We start from the raw sequence: 26,431 nt of genomic DNA on the forward strand, positions 1-26,431 counted from the left end.
GCACAGGAATGAGCCATCTATTTTTCCATGTCAGATGTTCACAGGTGTAAAATAATCGTGTTATGAAATATATCAGCACAAATCATTTATTAATAATTTTCACATCCAAATATTTATACAATTTAGCTGTGCCATACTTCAATGAACCTTGCTGTGGTTCAAACAAATGATAATAGTTTTTGATTTACGTTGTGGTGTTTAATATGTGACCATATGTGTAAGTATTGGTAAATCAAAGTCTTTAAATCTTCACAACCTGGTCAAGAACCGTCTTTAGTTAGGGTCTGCAACACGGTCCTCAACACCGAGACAAATTCTTGAATCGCTGACTCATTTTCAGGCAACAGTTTTAAAGACACCACAAGACCAGCGCTGTCGACTCCCTCAGACTCATCTTGCAGCAGCTCTGCCAGGATTAGAGTTCCTGAGCTGTGGGTGTACAGGTAGGCTTTCCAGGGTGTAGTCTTTTCCCGGCTGAAGGCCAGAGTCTGGATCTTGACCAACTGTAGGGCAGCCTGGAGAGTCTCCGAAGAGGAGGGGGGTACCTGGAAGCCAAGCGCCTCTTTGTATGTGATGCAGAGCTCCAGCCAGTGTCTCTCAAAGGCCTCGTGTGACAGCAGGGGCCCCAGGGATAGACCCAGGGGTTGCTGCCCCTCCTCTGGTATGGACAAGGGTTCATCTATGGCTTCTGTTTGGGGAAAAAAAAAAAAATATATATATATATATATATATATATATATATCAGAGAACACATTGTTGTTTTTTGCAATTTCCCCTTTAGGGATCAATTATATACTCCATCTTTCTATTTCTTTCTTTCTTCTTAGGCCTAAAAAAAAGTTTGGTTCCTGTTGGTTGTCAGTTGGTTGTCAGAGGTCATGGGTCGGTAGGGAATTTTTTTTCTTTTTCCCCAGTGGCGGCAAGGGATAGCTTGTACGCTTGCCTACAAAGTAGTCTCCGGTTCTGCTCCCACCTACTTGAATGCCTTCATACAGACATACGCTACCTCCAGACCGCTGCGCTCCTCAGACGAACGACGTCTAGCTCTACCTCCGGTACGCTCAGGCCAATCCAAACTTTTCTCATCTGTTGTTCCTCGTTGGTGGAACACACTGCCAGTTCCTACAAGGGCAGGGACATCCCTCTCCATTTTCAAAAAACTCCTGAAGACCCAGCTCTTTAGAGAACATCTCCTCTCATAGCAACACTTACAACAAGTCTTGCTGATCCTAGCACTCACCAGCCGTCTTAAACGGACACGTAACTGTTAAAAACAGCACTCACTGATGCACTTATTCTTATGTTTTTTAAATTGTCCTAATATTGTTGAGAATTGCTCTAAAACTTAAACTGTTTACCATGTTGTTAGTCGCTTTGGTTAAAAATGCGTCAGCCAAATGTAATGTAATGTAATGTAATGTAATGTAATGTAATGTAATGGATAGGTAGGAAATCAGTCCCTCCAGGATTTCGCAAGGATTTTTTGAGATTGTTGCGACCTAAAATGCCTGATTTCGCAAAAACTTTTCTAAAAAATTGCGGTGTTTTTAGCTGTTTCTTGCGGAGAAATTGTGAGAGGAAGTGAAAATTGCAAAAATAGTTGCGATTTTTTTAATTTTTTAAATTGAGGGCAATTAAGGTTAGTAAGACCAAAATCACACTGATCATCTTGATGCTTATTAAAAAGGATAAGTAAAGGTAAATAGTAAGGGTTACAGAAAATCAAAGTAGGCCTACTTTATTTGTGTAAATGCTTTGACTGGGGTAATTCAAAAAGCAGTATAACCAGGGTTCCCACTCTAAGTGAAATGTAAAATTCCATGACTTTTCCCTGACAAAAAAAATACATTTCCATGACCTACTTTATAATGAAGGGTACAAGATTTCAGAACAGTCGTGCAGCGTTCAAGAATTGTTTTACTGTTTTTAGAGCGAGAGATGAATAAATGGGTATTGAATGAACAACGTTGGGCTAACCACAACTACCTAAGCAAGCAGTTAATATACAGCTAATAACCAGATATACACCAATTCTGAATTCAAAATTCCCTGATATTCCATGACTTTGACCCCAAAATTATAAAATTCCCTGACTTTCCATGAAATAGGCTTTTCCAAAATTCCATGATATTCCAGAAATTCCATGACCCTTGGGAACCCTGTATAACGAACACGTTATAGGGCAGTCTCTGTGGTGTCTGCAGAAGTAAGTGTGGCATCTGGCTCAATATTCTGCGCGAGGCACTATTGTGGTAGGTGAAATAGGTAAAAGTTAATTTGGGTAGGGGCTTCTGAATGTGTTTTTACCTTGGATTTTGGCACAAGGGATTATAACATCTAATCCTGTATAATGCAAACTAATTATGCACTTGTAAATTGAAAATTGTAAATGGTCTGTCTCTCTCTAGATTGGACATGCTTACCAGCCAAGACATCCCCCTGGGAGCTGTGGCCCAGCTGGTCAGAGGCAACCGTGTCAGATGACACTGGGGCTATGTCACCACCACACAGAGTGCTGAGAGTGTTGAACTTTGATGCCCAGTTGTTGATGGACTCTTGTGGACGACCTATAAGGACTCCCATGCAAGGGTCAGACTTTGGACCCTGAAACACCCGTCGTGTCTCTTCCACTCCACACTCTAACAGGCGGTAGCAGAAAAGGGCGCGGTCCCGAACATTCATATCACTCTCCTCTTCTGTGAAACATAGGGAAATAATAAAGCAGTTTAGCAAGTTAGCAAGTTAAGGGAACATGATTATAATACATTTCAGTGATATGGATCTATTCTGTGTGGACATCCAGTTATTCCTGTTAGACAAGTTTAGCAGAAACGTAATCATTGCTTGTTCTACTTTCCATGGACAGGGCATTATACCTATGCAGTAGTGCAATAAACGTCCAAGCATGTCCTGCATCTCCGCTGGTCGTAGCAGAAACAGACGCACCGTAGCGGTCAGGAGCTCCAGCTTGACCATGGAAGATGTTTCAGCCTTCAGTCCATCAATGTGGCTCTCAAGTACGTATGGGGAACTGCTGATCTGGTCTCCATGCATGCCCAGAAGCCAGAGCAAAGCCTGTTTCCCCTTTAAACAACAAAGGGGAATATACCTAATAAACATAACCCTTAGTTATGTCCCTTCTTGAATTTCCCCTTGGGATCAATAAAGTATCTATCTATCTGTCTATCTAGAAACAACACTCTTCAATAATGAAACAATTATATGGTGGGAAACAAGCACAAACTCTTTGGTTACAAGGGTGAAAGCTCCAGATGGAATAGGATAGCAAGCCTGTTATGTAGGCAGATAGCTGTGCAGTATTGTAAAAAAGTACTTTTACAAAGTGTCTATTGCTTTCTCACCTCGCTATCCTGTAGGTTCTCCTCACAACCCTCAATGGCCAGGCACACGGCAGCCGTGCTCTGGGGGCAAAGCCACACCAGGTCCCTGAAAGTCTGCACCACCGCTGGAGGGGGTCACACAGGAACCACAAAAGGACAATAGTTATTTCATCTACTGTCAGCATTAGAATGTTTATAGTTGATGCAATTCCTATGATTCCTTTGTTGTAAATTCAAAAAATGCTTTACTGTGTCAGATTTCGTTCAGATTGCATTTGTTCATATTTTTCATGCCTTTCACAGCAAAAGCACTGCAGACAACCCCCTGCCAAGTATTTGTGCTTCTATCTCTGTTTTTTTTTTCCCATTTCACTATACAGGTGCACAGGGAGTGTCTTGGCGTTATACCTTTATAGATCTAATTATAGAATTGCTGGGCATCTTTGTGGACTTAGTGCTCTCTTGCACGTCTCACACACCTTTATCTCACCCTAAGGTCCCATAAACAGACACACTCAAATTCATCAGTTCATTGCTGTGTTCCTATGACATCAGTGTCAACCACTCCAATCTGGACGCTAGGAAAGCAGTTCATTCCAGATCAGAGTGGTTCCCATGAGTGGCAAGGCAGATGGAGAGAGAGAAGGTAGATGAGTCATTTATCCAGCAGTACTCTCAGTATAGCTCACATTTCTTTTTTTCGGTTATTATAAGGAAATGCCTGCCCAAGTGAGTAAGCCATATCCACACTGATCACATAGGGTACCGTAGGCCTACCTCTTGTCTATCTGCCAGAGTTAGGGCTGTTCGAAGTCACCCTGGGCAGCATTGCTGAATTCTGGCTCTCGCAGTAGAGTTATCCAACATGCAGTGGCAGGTGCACATCTCGAGTGTGCGGTTGCCTCACCAAGACCTAAAGGGTTTTTTAAGGGACATAAGGTGTCTGCTTCCTAATGTAAGCAGACTACCTTTCCGCCGCTACATCACCATTCTATTACACTCCGACGCTATAATTTATACTAGTAACCAAGACTACGCCGAGTCTGGCGCTCCACTATTGCGTGCTAAAATCCATTGCGTAAAATCCACTGCCCACTGTTGCCAACACCTAGGCTACAGGCAGACATTATACTAGTCTGGCTAAGTTGTAAAAATCATGAAAGAACGGCGCTGGGCGTCTTTACCACTATAGTTAGTAATTCCAGCCATTCTTCAAGAATAGACAATAGGCATGCATGTCTAATAGCCTAGGCTACTTATAATAGGGCCTTAGTAATAATAGTTTAACATTAATAACTAGACTGCATTTCCGGCGGGAACTGCGAAAGTGTGCTTGCCCTGGTCCGGTCACCAACGTGAGCAGACAGTGACATACGCTATGCTGAACCTGGCTTGATCCAAGCATTCTAACAGTGCCTTTCAGTGTTTGAGCAGTAGCAATACCTCAAAAGCTCTATTCAACTATTCTACAACTATTTGACTAAAATCAAATCAGTAAAATAAAACAACAGCAGTGATTGGCTGCAAAAATAAATAATGTCACGCATCTTGCACCTCTCTGGGCTGTCAGGTAACCTAGAGAAAAAATTGAAATTATGAAATATGACTAAGGCATTAAAATGCTGCTTGTTTGTCAGGATACTTTTTCACTGATTTATTTTAAAAATATGAGCTATGAGTGTGAATGTTATATATTCCATCCCCTAATTCTGTTTTACTGGTTTATTTGACAAATAATCTATATGGATTTGCTCTATAAAGACTTTATGTCTGTTTGGGATTGTTTTGAGAGCCTATTGATGTATCTCAGAATAAAGGAATGTCCACAACATTAGTGATGGGTTTTTTTTGTGTGTGAATGTATTTTACTTAACTCATTGAATGTAGCTGGATACTCATGAACGCATGTCTCTAATAGCCACAATAGGAGTAATTTTAGCAACACCGTATTTTGTGTGGCCCATAACGACCCAGTGGATCATGAAAATGTGCCAAAATTAACATTCCTTGCTTGTTGTTGGTACATTACATTCAGATTGCCACTTATCTGTGATGTAAGAGTTTAGTATAGGTTTAAGGTCTGGGGCAGAGATTTGACATTCTGTGACTTCTTCATTGAGGGCTTGCTTAGCAGCACTGTCCGCTTTCTCATTTCCCCTCAGACCAACATGGCCTGGGACCCAGCAAAAAACTACACTCAAGTTCTGGTTCTTTAGACGTTCTAGTTGATCAAGCTCAGCTTTGGTTGTACTTTTTGCGTGACATTAAAGCCTACTGGAAAGATTTTTAATTGCAATTTAATTGAATGCAATTTACTTTTACGATTAAATAAAATTAATTTATCCCTCTCACCCATAGTTTTCTATTTATTTACAAATGTACATAGGCCTACTGTAATTACATTTATACAGTTATTCTACTGATGTTTATACTATTCATCCTGCACATAAACTTATTCTTACTACTCTTATAATGTTGTTTCTGCACTACAATGACACTGTTTCCACACTGCACATAGCGTATGCCTTCATACAGACATACGATACCTCCAGACCGCTGCGCTCCTCAGACGAACGACGTCTAGCTCTACCTCCGGTACGCTCAGGCCAATCCAAACTTTTCTCATCTGTTGTTCCTCGTTGGTGGAACACACTGCCAGTTCCTACAAGGGCAGGGACATCCCTCTCCATTTTCAAAAAACTCCTGAAGACCCAGCTCTTTAGAGAACATCTCCTCTCATAGCAACACTTACAACAAGTCTTGCTGATCCTAGCACTCACCAGCCGTCTTAAACGGACACGTAACTGTTAAAAACAGCACTCACTGATGCACTTATTCTTACTGTACTTATTCTTATGTTTTTTAAATTGTCCTAATATTGTTGAGAATTGCTCTAAAACTTAAACTGTTTACCATGTTGTTAGTCGCTTTGGTTAAAAATGTGTCAGCCAAATGTAATGTAATGTACATATCTGTTTGTCATATTGAATATCTATATTTTTTCTGTTTTATTATATTCTGTTAATACACTGCATATATCTTATTATTTCTACTATTATAATGTTACTACTACATACATTATTCTACTTATTGTATGAGATAACTGCTAATACACTGCACATATTTATATTTAATTCATATTACTCTAAACCACCTTCTGTAAATCAACTGCATACTACTGTCTACATTGCACTATATTTCTTGACCTGTCTCTGTATATTTCATCACCTTTCTATACTTTGCATCACATTGCATGCATACTGTAGCTACATGAATCACAGCTAAGATCCTTGGTTGCTATGAAGGCCAGTGGTTCTAAATGGATGGTTGCTACGGCCAAAGGCCAGTTATCTCTGCCGTTGTCAAGCGGGCATATCCTAACTTTATCTTATTTTAAACATCTCTATTTTACTTAGCCTACTTCCATACTGTGAGTCCCATTAAGAAGTGGCCACTTCATTCGCGCTTACCGTGATTCACGCAGCAACATTATTAAATTAATCTGTCACCATATGCCTATGCCAACGTTTGCAAAGAGGAGAATCTTTTAATTTGATTCACAATGAAACGTTACATTTAATGTACATGTAAACAATGAGTAGGCTAGTTTTGGTTGTTGTTGGTGGTGTTCCTGCATCCCTTAGTTATGCCTACAATACAAAATTGTTCCCTCGTGATTGTTAGACGCATTTCAAAACATCGCGACGTGAAATGCCATCACAAAACATCGTTTGTGAATCGGTCTTTTTAGGAGTCCTCGCTTAAGCTGTCACAGACTCAGGCGCTACTTTTAGGTCTAAAATGCTTCATGAATTACTCTTAGTAATCTAAGTAGTCTAGTACTCTAGTAGAGATCTAAAGTTACGAGTGGCGAAGTTACGAGTACAAGCATCCAGGCTCGGACTGGTAATCTGTACAACCGGGCAAATGCCCGGTGGGCCGGTCCACATGTGGGCCGGTCACCTCCGGGATTTTTTTTTTTTTAAAGTTATTTAGCCTATATATATATATCTATGATGTAGACCTATAAATGCAGTTGCATCCATTTGGATTGGGGGGTGACATGTCAATCATTTTGGCCTCTTCATGACAGGTTCAGTGTGTGTTACGATCGCCCCCCCCTGCCCCACCCCTCAAGTGGATTTGTCCAAGCAGCCGCTTGGTTTGTGGGGAAATATAGTCTACGAGTCCATGCATGGTAGCCTAGTACAGGCATGAAAACGGGTAAGGGGTGAAAAAGGTGAGAAGGGCGTGTGAAGAGGGAAATGGCCGTTTCATAGCAAAACAAGCGCGAGTGACATTGTTGCCAATAGTGCATAGCTTCCATGGAGTATTAAGTTGCCTAAAACCAAAGATTTAAAATAATAAAATACCTTAATTTCTTCTTTTTGGCTTGGGCCTAAGTGTGAAGGGGCCCACGTGCGCTGTTTGGCAACATGCTTCAGCCTGGCCCTCCTCTCCTCCTCAGTAATCTATGAGTTTTCTTTCTTTCTTTATTTCTTTATTTCTTTGTGCCCGAAGTTATCAGACATTTCTGAAGATTTCATAGGCCTAATGGACACTTCATAGTAGAGTATTAGAATAAGTCTGAATAAGATAAGTCTGAATATTTGTTGGACCAAACCAGGTAATAAATAAACTTGGGTAGGGTAGACTAGGCTTTAATTTGTAAAATTGGTTTGAAATGTTTTAACCTGCAGCCTAGGCTACTTACAGATTGTGGCATTGTGCTAGTGTGTTTAACCAACCAATAAAGTTGTGTGAACAGTGTTCACATTACATGTTAAACCCTGTAGACACAGACTATGCCTACTGATCAGGCCACTGAACGTTTCTTAAAAGACAGCATTACCATGTCAAACACTGCTTTTGTCTCTCAACTTGACAAAACCAGCCCAGTTTAGGAGCATTTAATTCAACTATTTAGTTATTCACATTAGCCTTTGCTATACTGATAAAGTATGCTTCTTCACCTTTTGTCGATCTAGATGGCTCAAACTGCACGTATTCTACATCAAATGAACTCTTTATGTCTATATTTCTGTCCAATATAACTTTAACAACAGCCTATGCTACGTTGCTACACCAATCTCAACGTCTTTTTCTTACAGTTACAGAAGTTGAAAGTTTCAACTAGCCCACCTGTGACATCTATAAGCATCTCTCCTGGCCGGGCTCCCATTCCAGCTGACATTTCAGACGCATATCTGTAGTCCAGCGCAAGCGTTCTGTTCACGTTGCATCCACAAAAATTAGCTTCCACTGTTTAATAGGCTAAATGCATAGGGGCTCCATTCACATAATCGTTGCTGGATCAGGCAAGTTTTTAATTGCGCTCGTCTTACAACGCATCAAGATGCGTTCGCGTCTGCGCGTAATTTGTAAAGTCAGTTGTAACCCCATACCCCCCCCCCCCCCCAAAAAAAAGAAATTTTTTAAATAAATAAAAAAATTCAAAACGGCGAATTTCGCCGAAAGGTGAGGAGTTTTCATGCGTGCTAGTAGGTGCCCTCCGCTGGCTGGTGTTCACATCATCGCAGTTTAACCGTAAACAGCAATCAGAGGTGTCTAATTTTATTCCATAAATATATTGTTTTTATAGACGTAAGTTGCATGCAAGTTGCATGTCTGTCAACATAAAAAAAACTCCGGGTAGGCTACCTACAATTTTCGCACAACTTGGTGGAAAAGTGTAGCACAGGTTTAAAAAACCTATTCATGTTTGGACTCAAAAGGAACTTCAAAGTATTTCCCATATAGTAGCCTTTTAGCTCACAACGACAGTGAAAGTGGAACTTGGAAAGTGGAAGTCTCTTAGATATTAGACATTAGATGCACAATCAATCGCGAGTCGATGCACGTAAAAAGTATCAACTGGTAGGTTAGTAACAAAGGTAGCCTAATTTTGCAAAATGTGATGACGGCACACAAACTTGGGCAAAAACGTTTAGTATACACTTGTGGTGATAGCCTACAGTTAATGTGAATCGCTGACTATAACCAATGTAGAAGATTTGCACCAAATAGGCCTAAAGGCTGTGGTTGTGTTTCTACAACATGTTGGCACAAATCGTAATTTCTGTCAACTATGACGATCTCCATGCATGTTCAGTAGCCTATATTTTTCATTTAGTCAAGCAGTGACATGTGGTTTAATCAGTGTTGGGCAAGTTACTTCAAAATCGTAATATATTATGTATTACTTATTACTGTCATTTCAAAGTAATTCATTAGATTATAATATTACTGTCTCTGAATTGTAAGGCATTACACTACTATTGTATTACTTTTAAGTTACTTTTACCAAAATATCTAGAAATATGGATTTGGAATTCTAAATGCAGTTTATTATGCTCAATGCAGCTCATTGCACTTCTAATGGAGGGTGATGTGGTACAACATAATGACTGAGCTAGGCTTAAGGCTACAGTAGAATGCAATAGGTGCAGTGATGGCTCATGATGCAAAACAAGGAACAATCATAGCCAGAATTTTGTTTAAAGAAGACAAAATGTCAAAGTCTGGTTGTGACAGAAATGCTCTAACTTTAGGCTTAGGCCTACTCATTAAAATCAACAGAGAGCCCACTACCTGTATATTGTAACCCAAAACGTAAAGACATGTCAAGATAGGCTACACAGTGCAACTACAGGCCATTTTGGTGCACTAACTGGTGAAACCTAAACGTATTAACCTAAGTATGTCATCATATGGCCAACTATAAAGATGTAATCTGCCTGTTCAAAATACTTTATTGGTGTGTATTTTTGTATTTTAAAAATACTAAATGTGAAAAACACAAAAAAGTAGATACTACACGCAGGTGTAATGAATAATTGGTAATTAGGCAACAATGGTTTATGTTTATCGCAATCAGCTAATGTGAGAACAGCGGTGTTCAACAACACTTACAGCTTTTCAGTGACGGCTATTGCTGAAGCATCAGCCCTGGTCTGAAGCACTGGTGTGAAGTGGTACGCAAGTAAAGATGCGCAAGTTGATCTGTGCAAGTTCACATAAGGACACTGACAAAGGCAATCATGTCCCATTGTCTCCATGCCAATCTTTAACAGAAAAATGTCAGATATCTCAACCACAATGACATCAATAGATGGTAAGGTGTTGAGTGTGTTTGAATTCCCTTCCTTGTAGCATCCTTTTCTGCATTCCACAGTGGGGAGAAGTTCACCTTGTTTAATTAAATAACAATTCTATTTCCTTATTAGCTGCATACTTGAGGTTGGAGATATTAAGGCACGTCAAGTCTCTCACATACTGGAACTTCATGATACATAGCCGTATGATTTTCTTATTCAGTTCTGCACTGGACTTGAATTACGAATTTTGGCACAGATACACAATTATGATTTTGGCATATTGATTATAATGTGGTTAATTGAAAGCTCTGTCAGTCATTTGGATAAGCATCAGCTAGATCAGGGATTCCCAAACTGTGGTACGCGTACCCCCGGTGGTACGCGAGCTGCTTCTAGGGGGTACGCGAGATGAAAAGGGATATGGCGGACAGGTGTAAAATGAAAATTTTAAATCTTTTGTAATTAATTCATGAATAAATACATAATTTCGAATCAGGTCATAATGATATGGAAACATGAAATTAAAGGATATCATTTATAAACTCTGTATGTGTTCATCAAAAAAAAGGGCAGCTTATTAAACATGACGCCTGGAATAGCTAATAGAATGCGTTACTTTTGAATGCGTTGGATGGTCCGTGGTCCGTGGGGGGAAAGTTTTGCGGATATAACAGGTTTTTGAAAACAACAAAAACAGAAAGGAGGGAAGGAGCAAAGCTAAGAGTTATTTCAGATGGGCAAGAAAGGTAACATTAAGCTAGGCTTTACATTTAACAAACTAAAGGTTGCCTAAGTTTAGCCTTTCTAGGCTGTATAGCCTAATGTTGTCCAAACGAATACATCCTTGTCAGGCGTTGTAGTTAGGCTACTATGCAGGCTACTTTTCATAACTTTTTAACTGACAAATTGTATTGTTTTTTACTATATAGTTTTAATAGGCTAAATGTTTGGGATAAAAAAAAAGTTTTTTTTGCAGTGCTTCCATACTTCCTTGAAAAAAGTATTTTGAGTATTTTCTAAATACAAAAATACAGTATTTTATTTTGATACATACGTAATATGGTTATAGGCCTACTGTATTTTGTAGTTTATTTTGATACATTAAAAATGAGGGTATTAGGTATTTTATTTAGAAATACATTCTGATGTATTTTTGCCCATCCCTGCCTGTTCCCAGCATTAGCACAACACTTTGCGATGATTAGCTTGTCACCTGTGACGATATATGGTAGGCCTAAGTGACTGACCTATCTGGGTACACTCAACACCTTACCATCTATTGATGTCATTGTGGTTGAGATATCTGACATTTTTCTGTTAAAGATTGGCATGGAGACAATGGGACATGATTGCCTTTGTCAGTGTCCTTATGTGAACTTGCACAGGTAAACTTGCTCATCTTTACTTGCGTACCACTTCACACCAGTGCTTCAGACCAGAGCTGATGCTTCAGCAATAGCTGTCACTGAAAAGCTGTAAGTGTTGTTGAACACAGCTGTTCTCACATTAGCTGATTGCGATAAACATAAACCATTGTTGCCTAATTACCAATTATTAATTACACCTGTCTGTAGTATCTAATTTTTTTGTGTTTTTCACATAGTATTTTGCAGTATTTTTAAAATTACAAAATTACTATTTTGCATTTGAAACACATATTACATGTTTCAGAAATACTACCCATCCCTGGGAACAGGCAGATTACATCTTTATAGTTGGCCATATGATGACATACTTAGGTTAATACTGTATTTCACCAGTTAGGGCACAAAAATGGCCAGTAGCTGCACTGTGTAGCCTATCTTGACATGTCTTTAAGTTTTGGGTTACAATATACAGGTAGTGGGCTCTCTGTTGATTTTAATGAGTAGGCCTAAGCCTAAAGTTACAGCATGTCTATCACAATTGACCAGACTTTGACCTTTTGTCTTCTTTAAACAAAACTCTGGCTATGATTGTTCCTTGTATTGCATCATGAGCCATCACTGCACCTATTGCATTCTACTGTAGCCTTAAGCCTAGCTCAGTCATTATGTTGTACCACATCACCCTCCATTAGAAGTGCAATGAGCTGCATTGAGCATAATAAACTGCATTTAGAATTTAAAATCCATCGTCGGTCCAGTAGTGGGCCGGTCCAGGAGAAAATTGCCAGGGCCGAATTTTGTTCCCAGTCCGACCCTGCAAGCATCTCATATCAAATGACCATGGCGGCCCCAGCCGTGGCGCAACTGGCTGGGGCACCTGCACCGTACGCCGGCGACCCGGGTTCGATTCCCGCCCCGTGGTCCTTTCCGGATCCCACCCTGACTCTCTCTCCCACTCACTTCCTGTCAATCTCCACTGTCCTATCCAATTAAAGGCATAAAAAGCCCAAAAAAATATTAAAAAAAAAAAAAAAAAAAAATGACCATGGCATTACGCTAAGCAACATAAATCCCATAACGTTACAGCAACATCTCCTCCCTATGACATAGCTAGCTAGCTTCTAGCCACACAAGAAATGAATGATTTTAAATCTCCGCTTAGCATTCTAATAACAGAAGGGGCACATTTATGTTGACCACTACAACATGACTCATTATGTCAGTAACTCTATAAAACACTTACTTTCATAAAGGAAGCACGCCATCCAGCACATACACATGGAAACCGATATTTTAGGTACTTGGCCACGAACTCAACTCCATGCTTTTAGGAAAACAATCTTTTTATCATAGTTCCCTCTTCAATGAGCGATTACCAGCTCGTTTTTGTAACAGAGATAGCTGTTTATTGTCCCCAGGTTTACAGAAACACCTATTCATATTAATACGTAGCCTATGGAGTGCTGCCGACCACTGTTCATTACGGCCCAGAATGCCTTGCATGTCTTTATAACAAAACAACACAGTAAAACCTAAATGATAATTTGAATACCGTCAATGTGAAAACAACTCTATTATGTAAGCTATATATAGCTACTGTTCTCCTTACTATTTCAGTTCGTAAGTCCATACTATCCCATGGCAGAGCAAGGATTTCATGAGTGGGCAAGGTTCCCCGGAGACATTGTGGCTGCCCAGAGGCATTGAGCATACTTGGAAGGCATTGTGATAGAAGGTGAATGGTGAGAGTTACAAAATACCTGTGGGTGGTATGCAAAATGATGGAAACTTTTGGAATATTTCTTTTTTTTTTAGCTTATGCACCCTCACATTGGAGTCCCCAGTTCATATACAAAATTTGGTATCGATATGTGACAGTGTTCCTGAGATATGGACGACTTCCTGTTTCGGAGCTTCGCCGCCGATTTCGTTTGGCTGTGACGGGCAAACGCTTTCGAAAATCAAAAATCCTTCCGGTAACTTTTGTGAGGCTTGGTCCAAGGATAATGTACGTCAAGTTTCGTGGCGTTCGGATCAAATTTGTGACCTGTGAAAATTTAGTTTCGCTTTCTGTTCAATCCAATATGGCGGACGAACGGCACGCCCACCTGACGTCATCTTCGCGACCAACTTACACCGGTACTGACCGGACGTTTTAAAGTTGGAACGGTGTCTCTGTCTCAAAGGGCCTAGGCGCTAGGGCTGACAAAAAATTAGACGGGAAAAATAATAATTTTTCACACTTAATAATAATCCTTACTTGGTATTTGCTTCTCCACTTCAGGCGACATGTTGCGCTGATTAAATAGCGTAGGGCTAATGTTTAGTCCAATGACTTAATGAATGAAATGGTTGTTCAGTTTTAGGTTGGCTAACGTTTTCTCTGGGTGGTAACTGTCGTCTTAGGATAGGGTATAAATTGATCGTCGGCTATATTCCAGAATCTGTCCGGTTACAATCCAATATGGGTTATTTTCAATGCGTCGCAGACAAACGTTGGAAACGTGGGACTCAGAAGCAGTCGACAAAGCACTTAAAACATCATCAGATCCTGCGGACCAAGACAGGAAATGTAATGTAGAAACCAAAATGCAAAAAAAATATTTTAACATTACCATTTTGCCGGGGTGATGGGGTCAGGTGGGGCTTGAAAATTCCCCACCTCCAAAGTGGGGAATGACAGAAAAAGTTTGAGAACCACTTGTGTAGTCTTTTTACACAATTGTATTTACTACTAAAATTGACTGTTGTTCAGCTTCCTGTATCCTTTCTTACCAGACGTGATGTGCTCTTGTTTCAACCCCAAAAGTCCTGTAAGGATGTCCAGACACTTCTCACTGTAGGTTCGCCCAATGTGGCCTTCAGAAAACAAAGAATAGATGGTTAGATTTGTTTTGGTTTTGAATGAGCATAAAACGTTACATCATAATTGCCTGAATTTATGGTTGGCACTGTTCAGGACTGCATGGGTGTCTCATGGCAGACACAAACTAGCACAAGATTAAAAGTTCTGCGTAGTCATAAGCTAACAGGAATCCACTGAAATGAACAAACACTTCAGCTAGTCTGACTTCTGACACATTATTTAATCAGAAAGGGCATTAGGACATGCAAAAAGAGTTGATATGGGTAACAGGATGTAAGCCAACAGTAAAGCGAGCAAGTACACACGGACATACAATACTTGGAGTGTGGGAGAAATGCCATGCCTGGCGACAACAGATTTGATAAGAGTGTTATTACTACAAAGCCTCAAGTTCTTATAAGCTAGAATGATATTTAAAAATAGACTTTTAGTCCAGTGATGGCTATAGTTCTCATTGGTTATGGGGTTGGTAATATTACCTATGGCAGCGATGGCAGCTTGGGCAAGCTCTGGGGAAACATCGGTGCAATAGCCCCTCAACTCTTCAAGCACCAGCCTCACATTCTCATCATTGACCAGCTCCACTAGGATCTCCATCTTGTGAAACTTGATGTAAGCAGGCTCCGAGTAGCCGCAGAAGAAGCGCTTGTAGTGCACCCCATACTGGGCCGGCTGGCTTCTCAGCACCTGTGGTCGGTAGGTTGAGTTCAGCACATTCTTACCCTCTATGGATTTTTATTGTTTAATTATAATAGTTTTTAATTACCGGTAGTTATAATTGTGACAATGACAACAAAGTTTTTTTTTTTTCTCCAAAAGGAGCTATTTACAACCTAGTTTAAAGTAACCCATCTAGTTGTAGGGAAAGACCTGTCAGTATGTATGTGAAAAGGCTTAAAGTAAACTACACCCATGTCCTTACCAACGTAATGTTTCATCCCCTAGCCTGTCAGAGCATTACCTGTTGGACGTGGCATAGGCCAGCAAAGCGCAGTTCCCGCGACTGCGAACCACACATAGCCAGCAGGGGGCCTCGCGCCTGCTCCAGGGCATCAGCCTGCACCGCCGGGTGGCCGGCCGCCAGCTGCAGGAAGAGGCGAAGCGTGGCGGCCATGACATGGGCGTGGTTGCTGTGCAGCAGCCCGTCCAACAGGCTGAGGATGTCAAAGAGCTCGTCCTCACTCCGAGGCTTGTAGCGGAGCAGGAACGTCAGCACCTCGCTCTGAGCCCAACTGTCCAACTCCTTCAGTCTGAAATTTGATTAAATTCATCGTCATTCAGCTTTATTTGCTGATACTGTTACTTTACTTACTGTTAAGTATGCAGACTAACGTGTGAAGAAACTTCAAAGGCAAACCTATTGAGGAGGTGGTGGGCGATGGGTTTGTTGATGACCACGCCCCCTTCATGCTTGAGAATTTCCTCGAGTGCACGGAGACAATTCACCATCACCACAGGGTCAGGATCCCTCAGCAGGCCATAGAGTTCATTCACGATGGTGGCGTCTGCCGGGTAAACACATGGGTGGAAATACCATAAAAAAAATTAAAAAATCAGAGATTGCAGACCCTTGCCAAATGCCATATCTAACGTTAGCGTAAAGAAAAACTATTTATGTAACCTACCCATGACCCCAAACCAAACCGAAACTCTGCGTGGAATTTCTCTGGGAATACTGAAGGTAGGGGTGAGCTACAGTACCTCGCTATTGTGTTTCATTTAGTCCTTGGTTAAAATATAACATAAGTTTTTTTGCACAAAAGCATCTGCTAATAAATGTAAATATAAACATAAACACAAACAAATATGACTTCTTGCGCAATCCCTGACTGCACCTTTAAGTCAGTACCTTGAAATACTAGATAGATAGATAGATAGATAGATAGATAGATAGATAGACTGCACCTTTAAGTTAGTACCTTGAAATACTAGATAGATAGATAGATAGATACTTTATTGATCCCATGGGGAAATTCAAGGTCTCAGTAGCATACAGACAACACACACACATTCACTAACAGCAGAAAAAGTAATTAAAAGTATATAATATAAAAACACAACTAAGCAATAAGGACAGTAGAAGATAAAGAATATACTAAATATACTAAAATACAAATTAGGTAAGGTAAGGTGCTCTGTGTGAGTGAGTGTCACGGTGATAGTGCAATGGTGATAGTGGTCATGGTGATAGTGCAAATGAGTCACTACACCACACCAAGACAGGTTATAAGTGGGATTCTTTTAGTACCAATTTCAGCATTAGGTTGTAGACTCTGCATCTTAGCACAGCCAAGCACAGCCACTCTCCTCACATAGGAAGCTTTGTCCTTGAGTCCACTCAGGATAGGCTGGTGTATGTATTCAGTCATCCCTGGCATCCTGCAAAGATATGGCATTAAGCCTTTTGAATTAAAACAAATCACATTTTTTTATCCTAAATGTCCCTCCCTCTCCCTCTCCAACACAAACAAAAAAACACTGTGGTCACTCTGGTGTTATCATATATCTATGGGTGTTATTCTCAAAACTAGAATGGTGGGAGAACTGTACACTTTTGTTGGCTGCTGTGCAAATTTGTGCTACCTTACAAATGTAAGCGAAATTGCTATGAATCATATGGTAGCCTACTATGTTGATGCTTACAATGTCGGGTTCTTTTCAACTGTCTTTGGAGTAATTTATACAGGATTCCCACCCTTTTTTTTACTGTCAAAATTTCAAAACCTTTCCATGATTTTTTAATGACCTTGAATGACATCGGCTTTTGACAGTCTAGAAGTCCATAATTGCTTACTTTACGGCTGATTATGTAATGTGACTTCAACAAGATTGGATAAATGTGCTATTTCCCCCACCAGGCGCATCACCAATAGTTGAAAACATTTAGAGCTTAGCCCCGAACTCTGCGGTGGAAAAAAAAAAAAAAAGCCCTATGCCCTAACACGCATGCATGATCCGCCGTGTGACTTCTGAACAGTACCCTACCTATTATCCACCATCACCATGAAAACATTTAACTGACAAGGGAAGTGCACATGGCTATATCACTCAAACATACTTTTAAAAAACTGAAATGTATCTGATCAGATTTCCAACATAGAATATTAGCCTTCCCTTCAGTGAGTGGAGGCAATGGTTCTCAAACTGTGGCATTGCACACACTGGTGTTTTTGGGTAAGAGCCAGGTTTACATAGCGGTCATATTTTGTAAAGATGTGCCTGGGAAATTCTTGCATTAGAGTGCCTTTTTTACGAAAGCATAGAATCACTGAGCTCGACTTGCTAGCTAGATGAAGTACTCTCCTTCAGTAACCTGTAAGCCTAGATGAGGCAGTCACCTCAGTTGGGGCTCTTCATTGTTCCGACACCCTGAATGCGGTAATACACTTAAAACATCCCTGGCAAAATGGCCTGGCGGCACCCATTCCCCACAATTCTACAACTAGTAGGAAGGAAGCAATCGCAGTCTGTGACATGATGTAGCCTTTGCTACCTCCTACATATATCCCTAGTATGACAAAAGGAAATGTCATGACTTTTCCAAAACTTTCAATGAATTTACTGAATTCAATGATTTCTCCAGGCCTGGAAAATGGGGTTTTACAATTCCATGACTTTTCCAGATTGTCTATCACCATGGGAGTCCTGTTTATAGGAGGAATTGAAGGGAGCAATTCAAAGTTGAGAGGCGCAAGGATCTTAGGTGGTTTAGTTGGAGACGTTTGTTCTTCTCTGTCAATTTGTGAAATGTCTCCTTTGTATCTCGTTGCTGGTGCTCCTGTTGATCAGCTGATTCTTGTGTTTTTAAATCTCCCTGTGGTCGCACACACATAGCATCATCAAAATGCCCGCCCAGGTTCCCCCACTCTGCTTTGAACCATTTACACTAGCGTGGTTCCTCTGCTGTGACTAGTACCTTGATGGCAGAACAATCAGGGGTCACGTTGACCGCCCATTCCGCTACCGTCTGTTTAAACAGGAGAGGTGCGCCGCAATAAAGGTTCAATAATTACAGTAAAAAACGTCTCATGAAACTGTATGCACTTGCTACATGTTAAAATGACACTGCATTATATAAGGGTTATTTGCACATCTATGTTTGGGAGATCCCTGCCTTAACTGACCTGAAGTTGCACATGTTCCTCAAGGCCAGGCCCCGCACCATGGGGTTGGGATCAGCGCAGTCCTTGCGGAGCGTGTTAATGGCCAGCAGGGCCAGGTCTGGTTTAAGGCTTGCATAGGTGCACATGTACAGGTAGACCAGTTTCTTCTGGACAATATCCACTGTGGCGCTGGCTTTCACCATGTCCATGAAGAGAGCGGAAACATCCAGGCCCTGTGTCATGGATCTGTCAAAGAAGACACCCATCAACATTGTCAGAATATTACTGTTACAATAACTCACGCATAATAATATGAAAGTACATAGGAGAAAAGTGCTGCTGTAGCCTAAATAGTGAAGGTCATGGGGCATTCATGCGTTCATCCTAATTATGCAACTATAATTATAAATAAAGCTTTTGTAAATCAAGGTTAAACCAATATAATAAATTTAGTGACAACAACTAAGTAACTGTGAAATTATAAAATAATTAATAAAACAAATTATTTCTCTGTCAGCCAATCCATAAAATTAGATCCATAAATCCATCTATAAAATCATACCATACACTGCATTTTAAAGTTATTTTTGTGGTGGACACAAGGGATACTAAGAAAACATCTCAAACACATCACTTCAGAACATTCACAGATACTCAAACAGTGTTGGTGCAGTAACAGGTAACATCTATCCTCTCTGACAATATTCTACAGATCACCAATACTGCAACAACACGTTTCTCACCTGATTACACGTAGGATATAGTTCCTGTAGCGGAGACGGTCAGACTGAATGTTGGGGTTCGAGAGAGCCCTCTTCAGCTCCTTAACCGTCTCATCTGAGCTTAAGTAAGGCATTGTTAAGTAACCTTAAAAGTAAAGAAAACAAAATGACAAACATTTTTTGAGTTTGTGACCACTGAAGTTCTATTAGGACATATCTTATCAAATGTCAAATGAACAACACTTCAAACCTCTCTTCAGTTGTGTTGTCAAAGGTGATTATGAGGCAACTTTTTGAGCACTGTTGCTAGGCCACCACATAACCAGTTAAATTTATTCTGATTGGATGATCATGACGATTTGTCTACTGATGATTAAAGTTCTCCAGAAAATAAATTGTTGCCCAATATCAATGGGAACATGCCAGAACCACAATAATGACGGTTGGTCAAAAAGTTGCCCCATGTATCATCAGCTAAAGACCAAATAATTCAAACATTAGAGTGTACAAGAAGTAAGGCTATGTCCACGCCCTGGATGTTGTGCATATGTAGTCAGAGCTAGAAGAGATGTACTGTACTCTGTATGGTGATTGAGCTTGCTTACTCATTTCTAGGCTTACTGAGTGGATAAGTGTACCATCAGATGAACAAAATTAACTTGTACAACATTGACAGTTAACAAAAGGTCATGAGGTTGAGGTATCACATAGTAGCGGTTTTTATTACTTTTATACTTCCTCTTCTGTTATTTGAGTTTCACACACCGGTCGTTACATTTGCATTTGGTTGTTATAATGTTAATATTTAACCAGCGGTGGTTTCCCAAAACTTATCAAGAGAACTTGACTTTGAATTGGTCTTTTATCCTAGTATGCTTTTTAAATGTGAAGTAGCCTACCCCTAGCCCTGGAAGCAAATGTAATTTGCTGCCGCTAGGGTGCGTCTAGATTTTTAGGGTAACCTACCCCTCTATTTGACAAGAGAACACTTATCCTTAACAATCTTTGACTTATCATCTAGCCCCAAAACATTTAATGTGAACATGTCCTTATGAATAACTGTTATTGGGGGTGGCAACCTTCACACACAACTGTTTTCCGAAGAAAAATGTAATGCAGTTACAAGCCACCATGTCATGTAGTAGTGTAGTGCAGGCAACCGCCGTCATGCTATCCGGCAAAAGATTCTTTGGACGCCGCTATTTATGTATTTCCGGCTCCCATTGACTTACATTGAACACATGTAAACAAAACGTCAATTATGTGCTCAAACTAACGCCGCTGACTTATGAAAACAACCATTCCACTTTGATACGAAACTACATAATTGTACAACATTTATACAACAAAAATCACAGAATTTGGATCAAGTAATGTGGAGAAATCTTATGCAAAGTGTCAACCCCTAACAATGTGCCCATTGCCCAAATTTATGGTCGACTAATGTCGAATGTCAGAGTAATGACATTGAAAAAGGTACCTTAATGATACACTTCAATTCATAAAGGTACGAAGTATAAAAAGAAAAACACAATTTATCAGATGGATTACTCATATAATTTGTAACAAAGTTACAACATTTGTAACATTTATTCGAGGGCACATCTATTCCCAGAACTATAATGGGTGTTAAATATTCCACAACCACTAGATGGGAGCATGACACAGCACATAAAGTACACCTACGTGTCGCTGCGACCTGAAGGATGGCGTGGTTGAATATCCACTTCTCCTGCACTTCAGGTCTAATAGCGGGTGAATTGTATGACCACCAGATGACGCCATTTCACTGCACCTCGGGCCTAATAGCTGCTGTAACTTCGTTTAAGTAATATAAGCCTCGAGGAGCCGACGGTTACACTTGTTTTAGGGGCGTTGTTAGCCACGCTGCAGCAAGCCGGTTAGGCTACAGAAGAAGCCCATAGGCTACAGTCGCGTGTGTTTGTGGTGATTTATTCCATGTATTAACAAAATAATAATGTAACATTAAAGAAATAGCCTACATAGATAAAAAAAACTAAATAATTACATCAAAAAGTAAAGAAGCTTTATCATTGATAGCTTACTGAAAATCAAATATAGGCCTAGCCTACAATTGTGTTCCACAGACAATATGTCCTACAGATAATAACAGTAAGAACATAGGTTAACCTAAGTCATGACGACACGGGGGCTTAAGTCTCATGTTGGCCTATGACTACGTAGCCTAGGCTACCAAGCACGTCTGGGTCTGCGACTGCGACAGTGAAATAGCTCCAATATTAATTGTGTCGCCAATGAGTATGCTAACATGAATCTCATCAGTCACCTATAGATAAGGGTTAGGCTATAACATATGTAGGCTATAATGTAAAAATAGGGTCATATCATATAATGTTGACTTATTAAGGTGGGGGAGAGAGCTGAACATATTACACTGAACAAACTGATCCGGATGTCATTGGTCGCAAGGACTGTTAATGGGTGTATCCACAATTGGGACCTTGTTACAAGTTGGTCTTTCAGCTGCTAATGCAATCAGTGGCCGTCAGAAAACATGTTAGACAACTGAGGAATGAGATGCCACACATAAAATGTACAGTCAAACAGAATGCACAAACATCAATGGGAATCCACCAAACACTGCAGGGAACCATGTTATTGTCAATCAGCACTCTGCCACGCTAAATCAGACCCTGCTTATGTTTGTGCAGAGCAGAACAGATATTTGTAGATATGATGCAGGACCTGTTAAGAGAGATTGGCAGCTCAGTCTCCCTCATACTAGTCCCTACAGTGAACGATGTACTGTAATAGCATAGTGCTGCTGCTTCTGATGTGCAAGACAAGACAGGGTATATTCATAATGTGACAGGCAGCATGTATTTATCATTATGTTACAACCTCTGCACAACTACTATTGATGTTAGAAGAACAAAACAATACATCTTCAAATGTTCATTGCTTATTACATGTGTTATCAAAACAAAATCCTTGTCTGCTTTCTGTGTTTTTGCATGCACCTGTCAACAGGGGTGTAAAGACATATTTGTTCACCATGCACTTAGGCTGTTCTAAGTCATTGTTTGTATGTTATAGTATTTGTTGATTTCCATTTATTGCCCATTGATATTGCATTCACATTATTGTTTAGTATTGCTATTCTCCTTATTAATGTAGTGTCACCAACATTTAAAATAATATCAACTGACATTGTTATTCATAGCCATATTTATTCTGCTCTTATAAGGTAATACAGTGCACATATTTATATTTCATTTATACTACTCTAAACCACCTTCTGAAAATCAACTATAGTACTGTTTCACTGCACCATATTTCTTGACCTGTCTTACCACCTGCCTATAGGCTATTTACACCACCTTACTTACAACACTTTGAAGAGCCAAAAACAAAGCTCAGCACACCTGTTCTGTGCATCAGCAAAGTTGGAGGGTTAATTTATGAACCATCACTTCTAGCTGAAACATCACTTCTAGTAGGCTACATGTGACGTGTAGGCTAGAAGAGAAGTCTTTATTGTCCACTACTGGGGAAATTCATTGGCAACACTTTATTTTAATGTGCCGCTGTTACAGTGTACCTACCTAATTAGGTACAGTGGTACAACCTGTGTAACAACATGTACTATCAGGTACTGTACTATCATTGTACTTGCATTATGTATTTGTGGGTACCTACATAGGCTATAGTTGTTACATTGTAATAGGGCAGTTCCAGCGTTATGGATGTGACAATTGGACTCATATTGGTAAACAAAATGCCTTAGAGTGGGGGCAAAATTAGTATCAGTGAATTAATTTGCATAACTTTTAATGCAACCTCTGTCCTCTGAATACTGAGAAATCCTCAAATTTCATATAATGAATTTCATCTTAAGAATACAAGGCATTTTATCAGCGTTATGGATGTGACATGAAATGGACACACTTTTGTGAGAGATTACAGGTTTTCTACAAACTCTGTGAATTTTGAAGGAAACTGCCGAAACTATGATATATGTACCATGAAGGAGACTTGAATGAACACAAAAAGTGTGTTTTTGAAACTATGCATCATTTTCGTAATGCATTATGTAGGAAAAACTGGCGTTATGGATGTGACGGTTTCACGTTATGGATGTGACGTGTCTGAACCAGTCCTCGACAAACTACATAAAACCATAATTAAGTAGTGAAGTTTGATATGAAACAATTGAAATAGTAATCATGAAAAACTAGCGATGAAATTATTGCTTCCTCAGTGCCCACTAAGATCCACAGGAAGAATCAGGACGAGTCATTTAAAATATGAAAAAGAAATTTATTTTTTTCTTTTACTGTCATCAATTTTGGTCAGTGATTCCCGGGTTACTGAAACACCAGGGAACATGAAACTTGGTGGCCACTCCCCTAAATAACTAGCCCTACCAGAACCGTTGCACCCAAGATAACAAAATATTTATGGTATGTTAGTCTCAAGAGCCCGCATGAACCTAACCCATACCCACTCATTTGTGATTTGCACACATAAAGTACATGCACGCGCACATGCACACACGCACATGCACACACACACACACATGCACGCACGCACGCACACTTCGCACACATACAGACAGGCAAGCACACACACACACATAAACACATACAGACAGGCAAGCACACACACACACACACACACACACAGGCAAGCACACACACACACATAAACACATACAGACAGGCAAGCACACACACACACACACACACACACACACACATGCACAAACACCCACCCACATGAATGCAGATACATAAACACACACACACAGGCACGCATACGCATGTGGGCATGCAAACACACAAGCACACACACACACACACACACACACACACACGCACGCACACACACACACGCACAAACACCCACCCACATGAATGCAGATACATAAACACACACACACAGGCACGCATACGCATGTGGGCATGCAAACACACAAGCACACACACACACACACACACACACACACATGCACAAACACCCACCCACATGAATGCAGATACATAAACACACACACACAGGCACGCATACGCATGTGGGCATGCAAACACACAAGCACACACACACACACACACACACACACACACATGCACAAACACCCACCCACATGAATGCAGATACATAAACACACACACACAGGCACGCATACGCATGTGGGCATGCAAACACACAAGCACACACACACACACACACACACACACACACACACACACACTCTTATAAACAAAAGCAAACTCACATATGCACACATTTACATGCACATGAGTTGCAGGAGTAGGAGATGGAGACAAATTGACAAGCGTGATTTATTTTTGTGAAGAGAATATGCAGGACTGAGCGGCGGTCATATTTTGTACCGCTATGCGGTACATCTAGTTTATTGCTGCCCTTACTCATGTTACTCTGTGGGTATTAGCTACAGAGGACCTGACACTTCAAATGCTGTCATATCGCGTCACATTTAAAATTAAACTGTGTTAAGCAGACGTGAACGGCAGGCTGAACAGATCTGCAACAGAAGGAGGTTGCTGTGTTAACTCCAGCTGCAAAGTCAGCCATCTTCACCAGCTAACACGATAATCCAGTTACTGTACAACATTAGTATGACAGTTACAGGAAGATAATCGCTCAGATTTTCGTTATTAGGCCACTTGAAAATAGGCTAATATTATGTTTGTTTTGCTAATGGTTAGGCAAGGCCTCCCTGTGGTTTTGATCAACCTAATAATCTTTGAAATGTCAATTGTAAACACTAAGTTGAAATGCGTTGAAACTGACATGCCACCAGAACAGACGTTTTATCGGCTTTGAGGTATAATAAAGTCCCCAGTCCTGTAAATTCACATTATGTAACATCCATAACGTCACATCCATAACGCACCATTAAAGGTTTTAAAAGTAAGAAAGGGGCACAATTTGGTCATCACACTTTACATTGATATAAATCAGCTTTGCACAGACACTATGGACATTGGCGCATCAACACTGTATGTGTAGCATAAACTTTTCCTATAAAACGTTATGGATGTGACATGGCCATGGAACTTGCTGACTTAAAAACAAAAGCCTTACAAATGTAAGAGTTGTGCTCTTAAAGGCAAGCTGAGCATAGACATTACTCTACCATTCCCTTGTCAATCTGGAATTTGTCAAATGACACAATTTGTTTGAACATTGGGTCCATTTATCCACTTTTGAAATATGTATAATATTACCATGTGAAATATGTTGTTTCTGTATGGTTGCACACCATATTTATGATGTAAAAAGAGTGTCATTCTCCATCAAATTCAATCAGATCAGTTACAAACAATAACATATAGACCTAAATGAAGATTTTAACAACAGTTCTATTTGTGTATGCACTACTTTTTTTTTCCATGGTAAGGATGACCTTTTCATGGAATTGCCCAATACTGAGTGCTTTTACAAAACTTTGCCAATTTGCCTAAATTTTCATCAGAGGCAAAGAGCTGACCTGAGACCTGCTGGATGGGGTAAATCTGGTCATGATGGATTTGATATACAAATCATTCTTAGCTCCAGTCAAGGCCTCATTGTCTTCAGTGTACATGTAACAGCTGTGCTGCTACAACCTTGTTACTCTTTGATACAGTGGAATAAACCTATTAAGTGTACCAGTTAATTATTTACATGTACATATGACATGTATGTTGTGTCTTCGATGTCTTGGAACAGGTCTACTAATTCACTACATCAACTGTGTTGGTACACACTTATTGGTCTTTGATACAGTGGTATAAGTACTAAGTACTTGGGCAATTCCATGGAAAATTATGTTTTTTGTAACATCCATAACGGCAATAAAATGTGATGGTATGGTATGATGTGAATGATTACATGAAATTTGAGCATTTGCTATTTTTGGCTGAAGAATGTACATGAGAAAAAAT

At 40.1% G+C, this 26,431-nt stretch overlaps 1 protein-coding gene across 2 annotated transcripts in view; it reads right to left on the reverse strand.

The window, feature by feature from the left end:
* Nucleotides 1-70: 70 nt before the first annotated feature.
* ap4b1 (adaptor related protein complex 4 subunit beta 1) overlaps nucleotides 71-26,431 on the reverse strand; it is a 29,692-nt gene continuing 3,331 nt past the window's right edge. For both annotated transcript variants that reach the window (XM_076277164.1, XM_076277165.1), the window contains exons 2-12: nucleotides 19,518-19,641; nucleotides 18,796-19,020; nucleotides 16,920-17,050; nucleotides 16,029-16,176; nucleotides 15,633-15,921; nucleotides 15,151-15,358; nucleotides 14,581-14,664; nucleotides 3,363-3,466; nucleotides 2,877-3,084; nucleotides 2,424-2,696; nucleotides 71-688 (exon numbers count right to left, since the gene is read on the reverse strand). In XM_076277164.1, coding sequence (XP_076133279.1) covers nucleotides 261-688; nucleotides 2,424-2,696; nucleotides 2,877-3,084; nucleotides 3,363-3,466; nucleotides 14,581-14,664; nucleotides 15,151-15,358; nucleotides 15,633-15,921; nucleotides 16,029-16,176; nucleotides 16,920-17,050; nucleotides 18,796-19,020; nucleotides 19,518-19,641 — 2,222 coding nt within the window. In that variant the 3' untranslated portion in view covers nucleotides 71-260. The remainder of the gene's footprint in view (nucleotides 689-2,423; nucleotides 2,697-2,876; nucleotides 3,085-3,362; nucleotides 3,467-14,580; nucleotides 14,665-15,150; nucleotides 15,359-15,632; nucleotides 15,922-16,028; nucleotides 16,177-16,919; nucleotides 17,051-18,795; nucleotides 19,021-19,517; nucleotides 19,642-26,431) is intronic.

Source organism: Alosa pseudoharengus, unplaced genomic scaffold (assembly GCF_046254945.1).
Source record: "Alosa pseudoharengus isolate Yale_2024_CS ecotype anadromous, Long Island Sound unplaced genomic scaffold, YU_APseudo_1.1 YU_APseudo_1.1_scf_9, whole genome shotgun sequence".
Lineage (NCBI taxonomy): Eukaryota > Metazoa > Chordata > Actinopteri > Clupeiformes > Clupeidae > Alosa > Alosa pseudoharengus.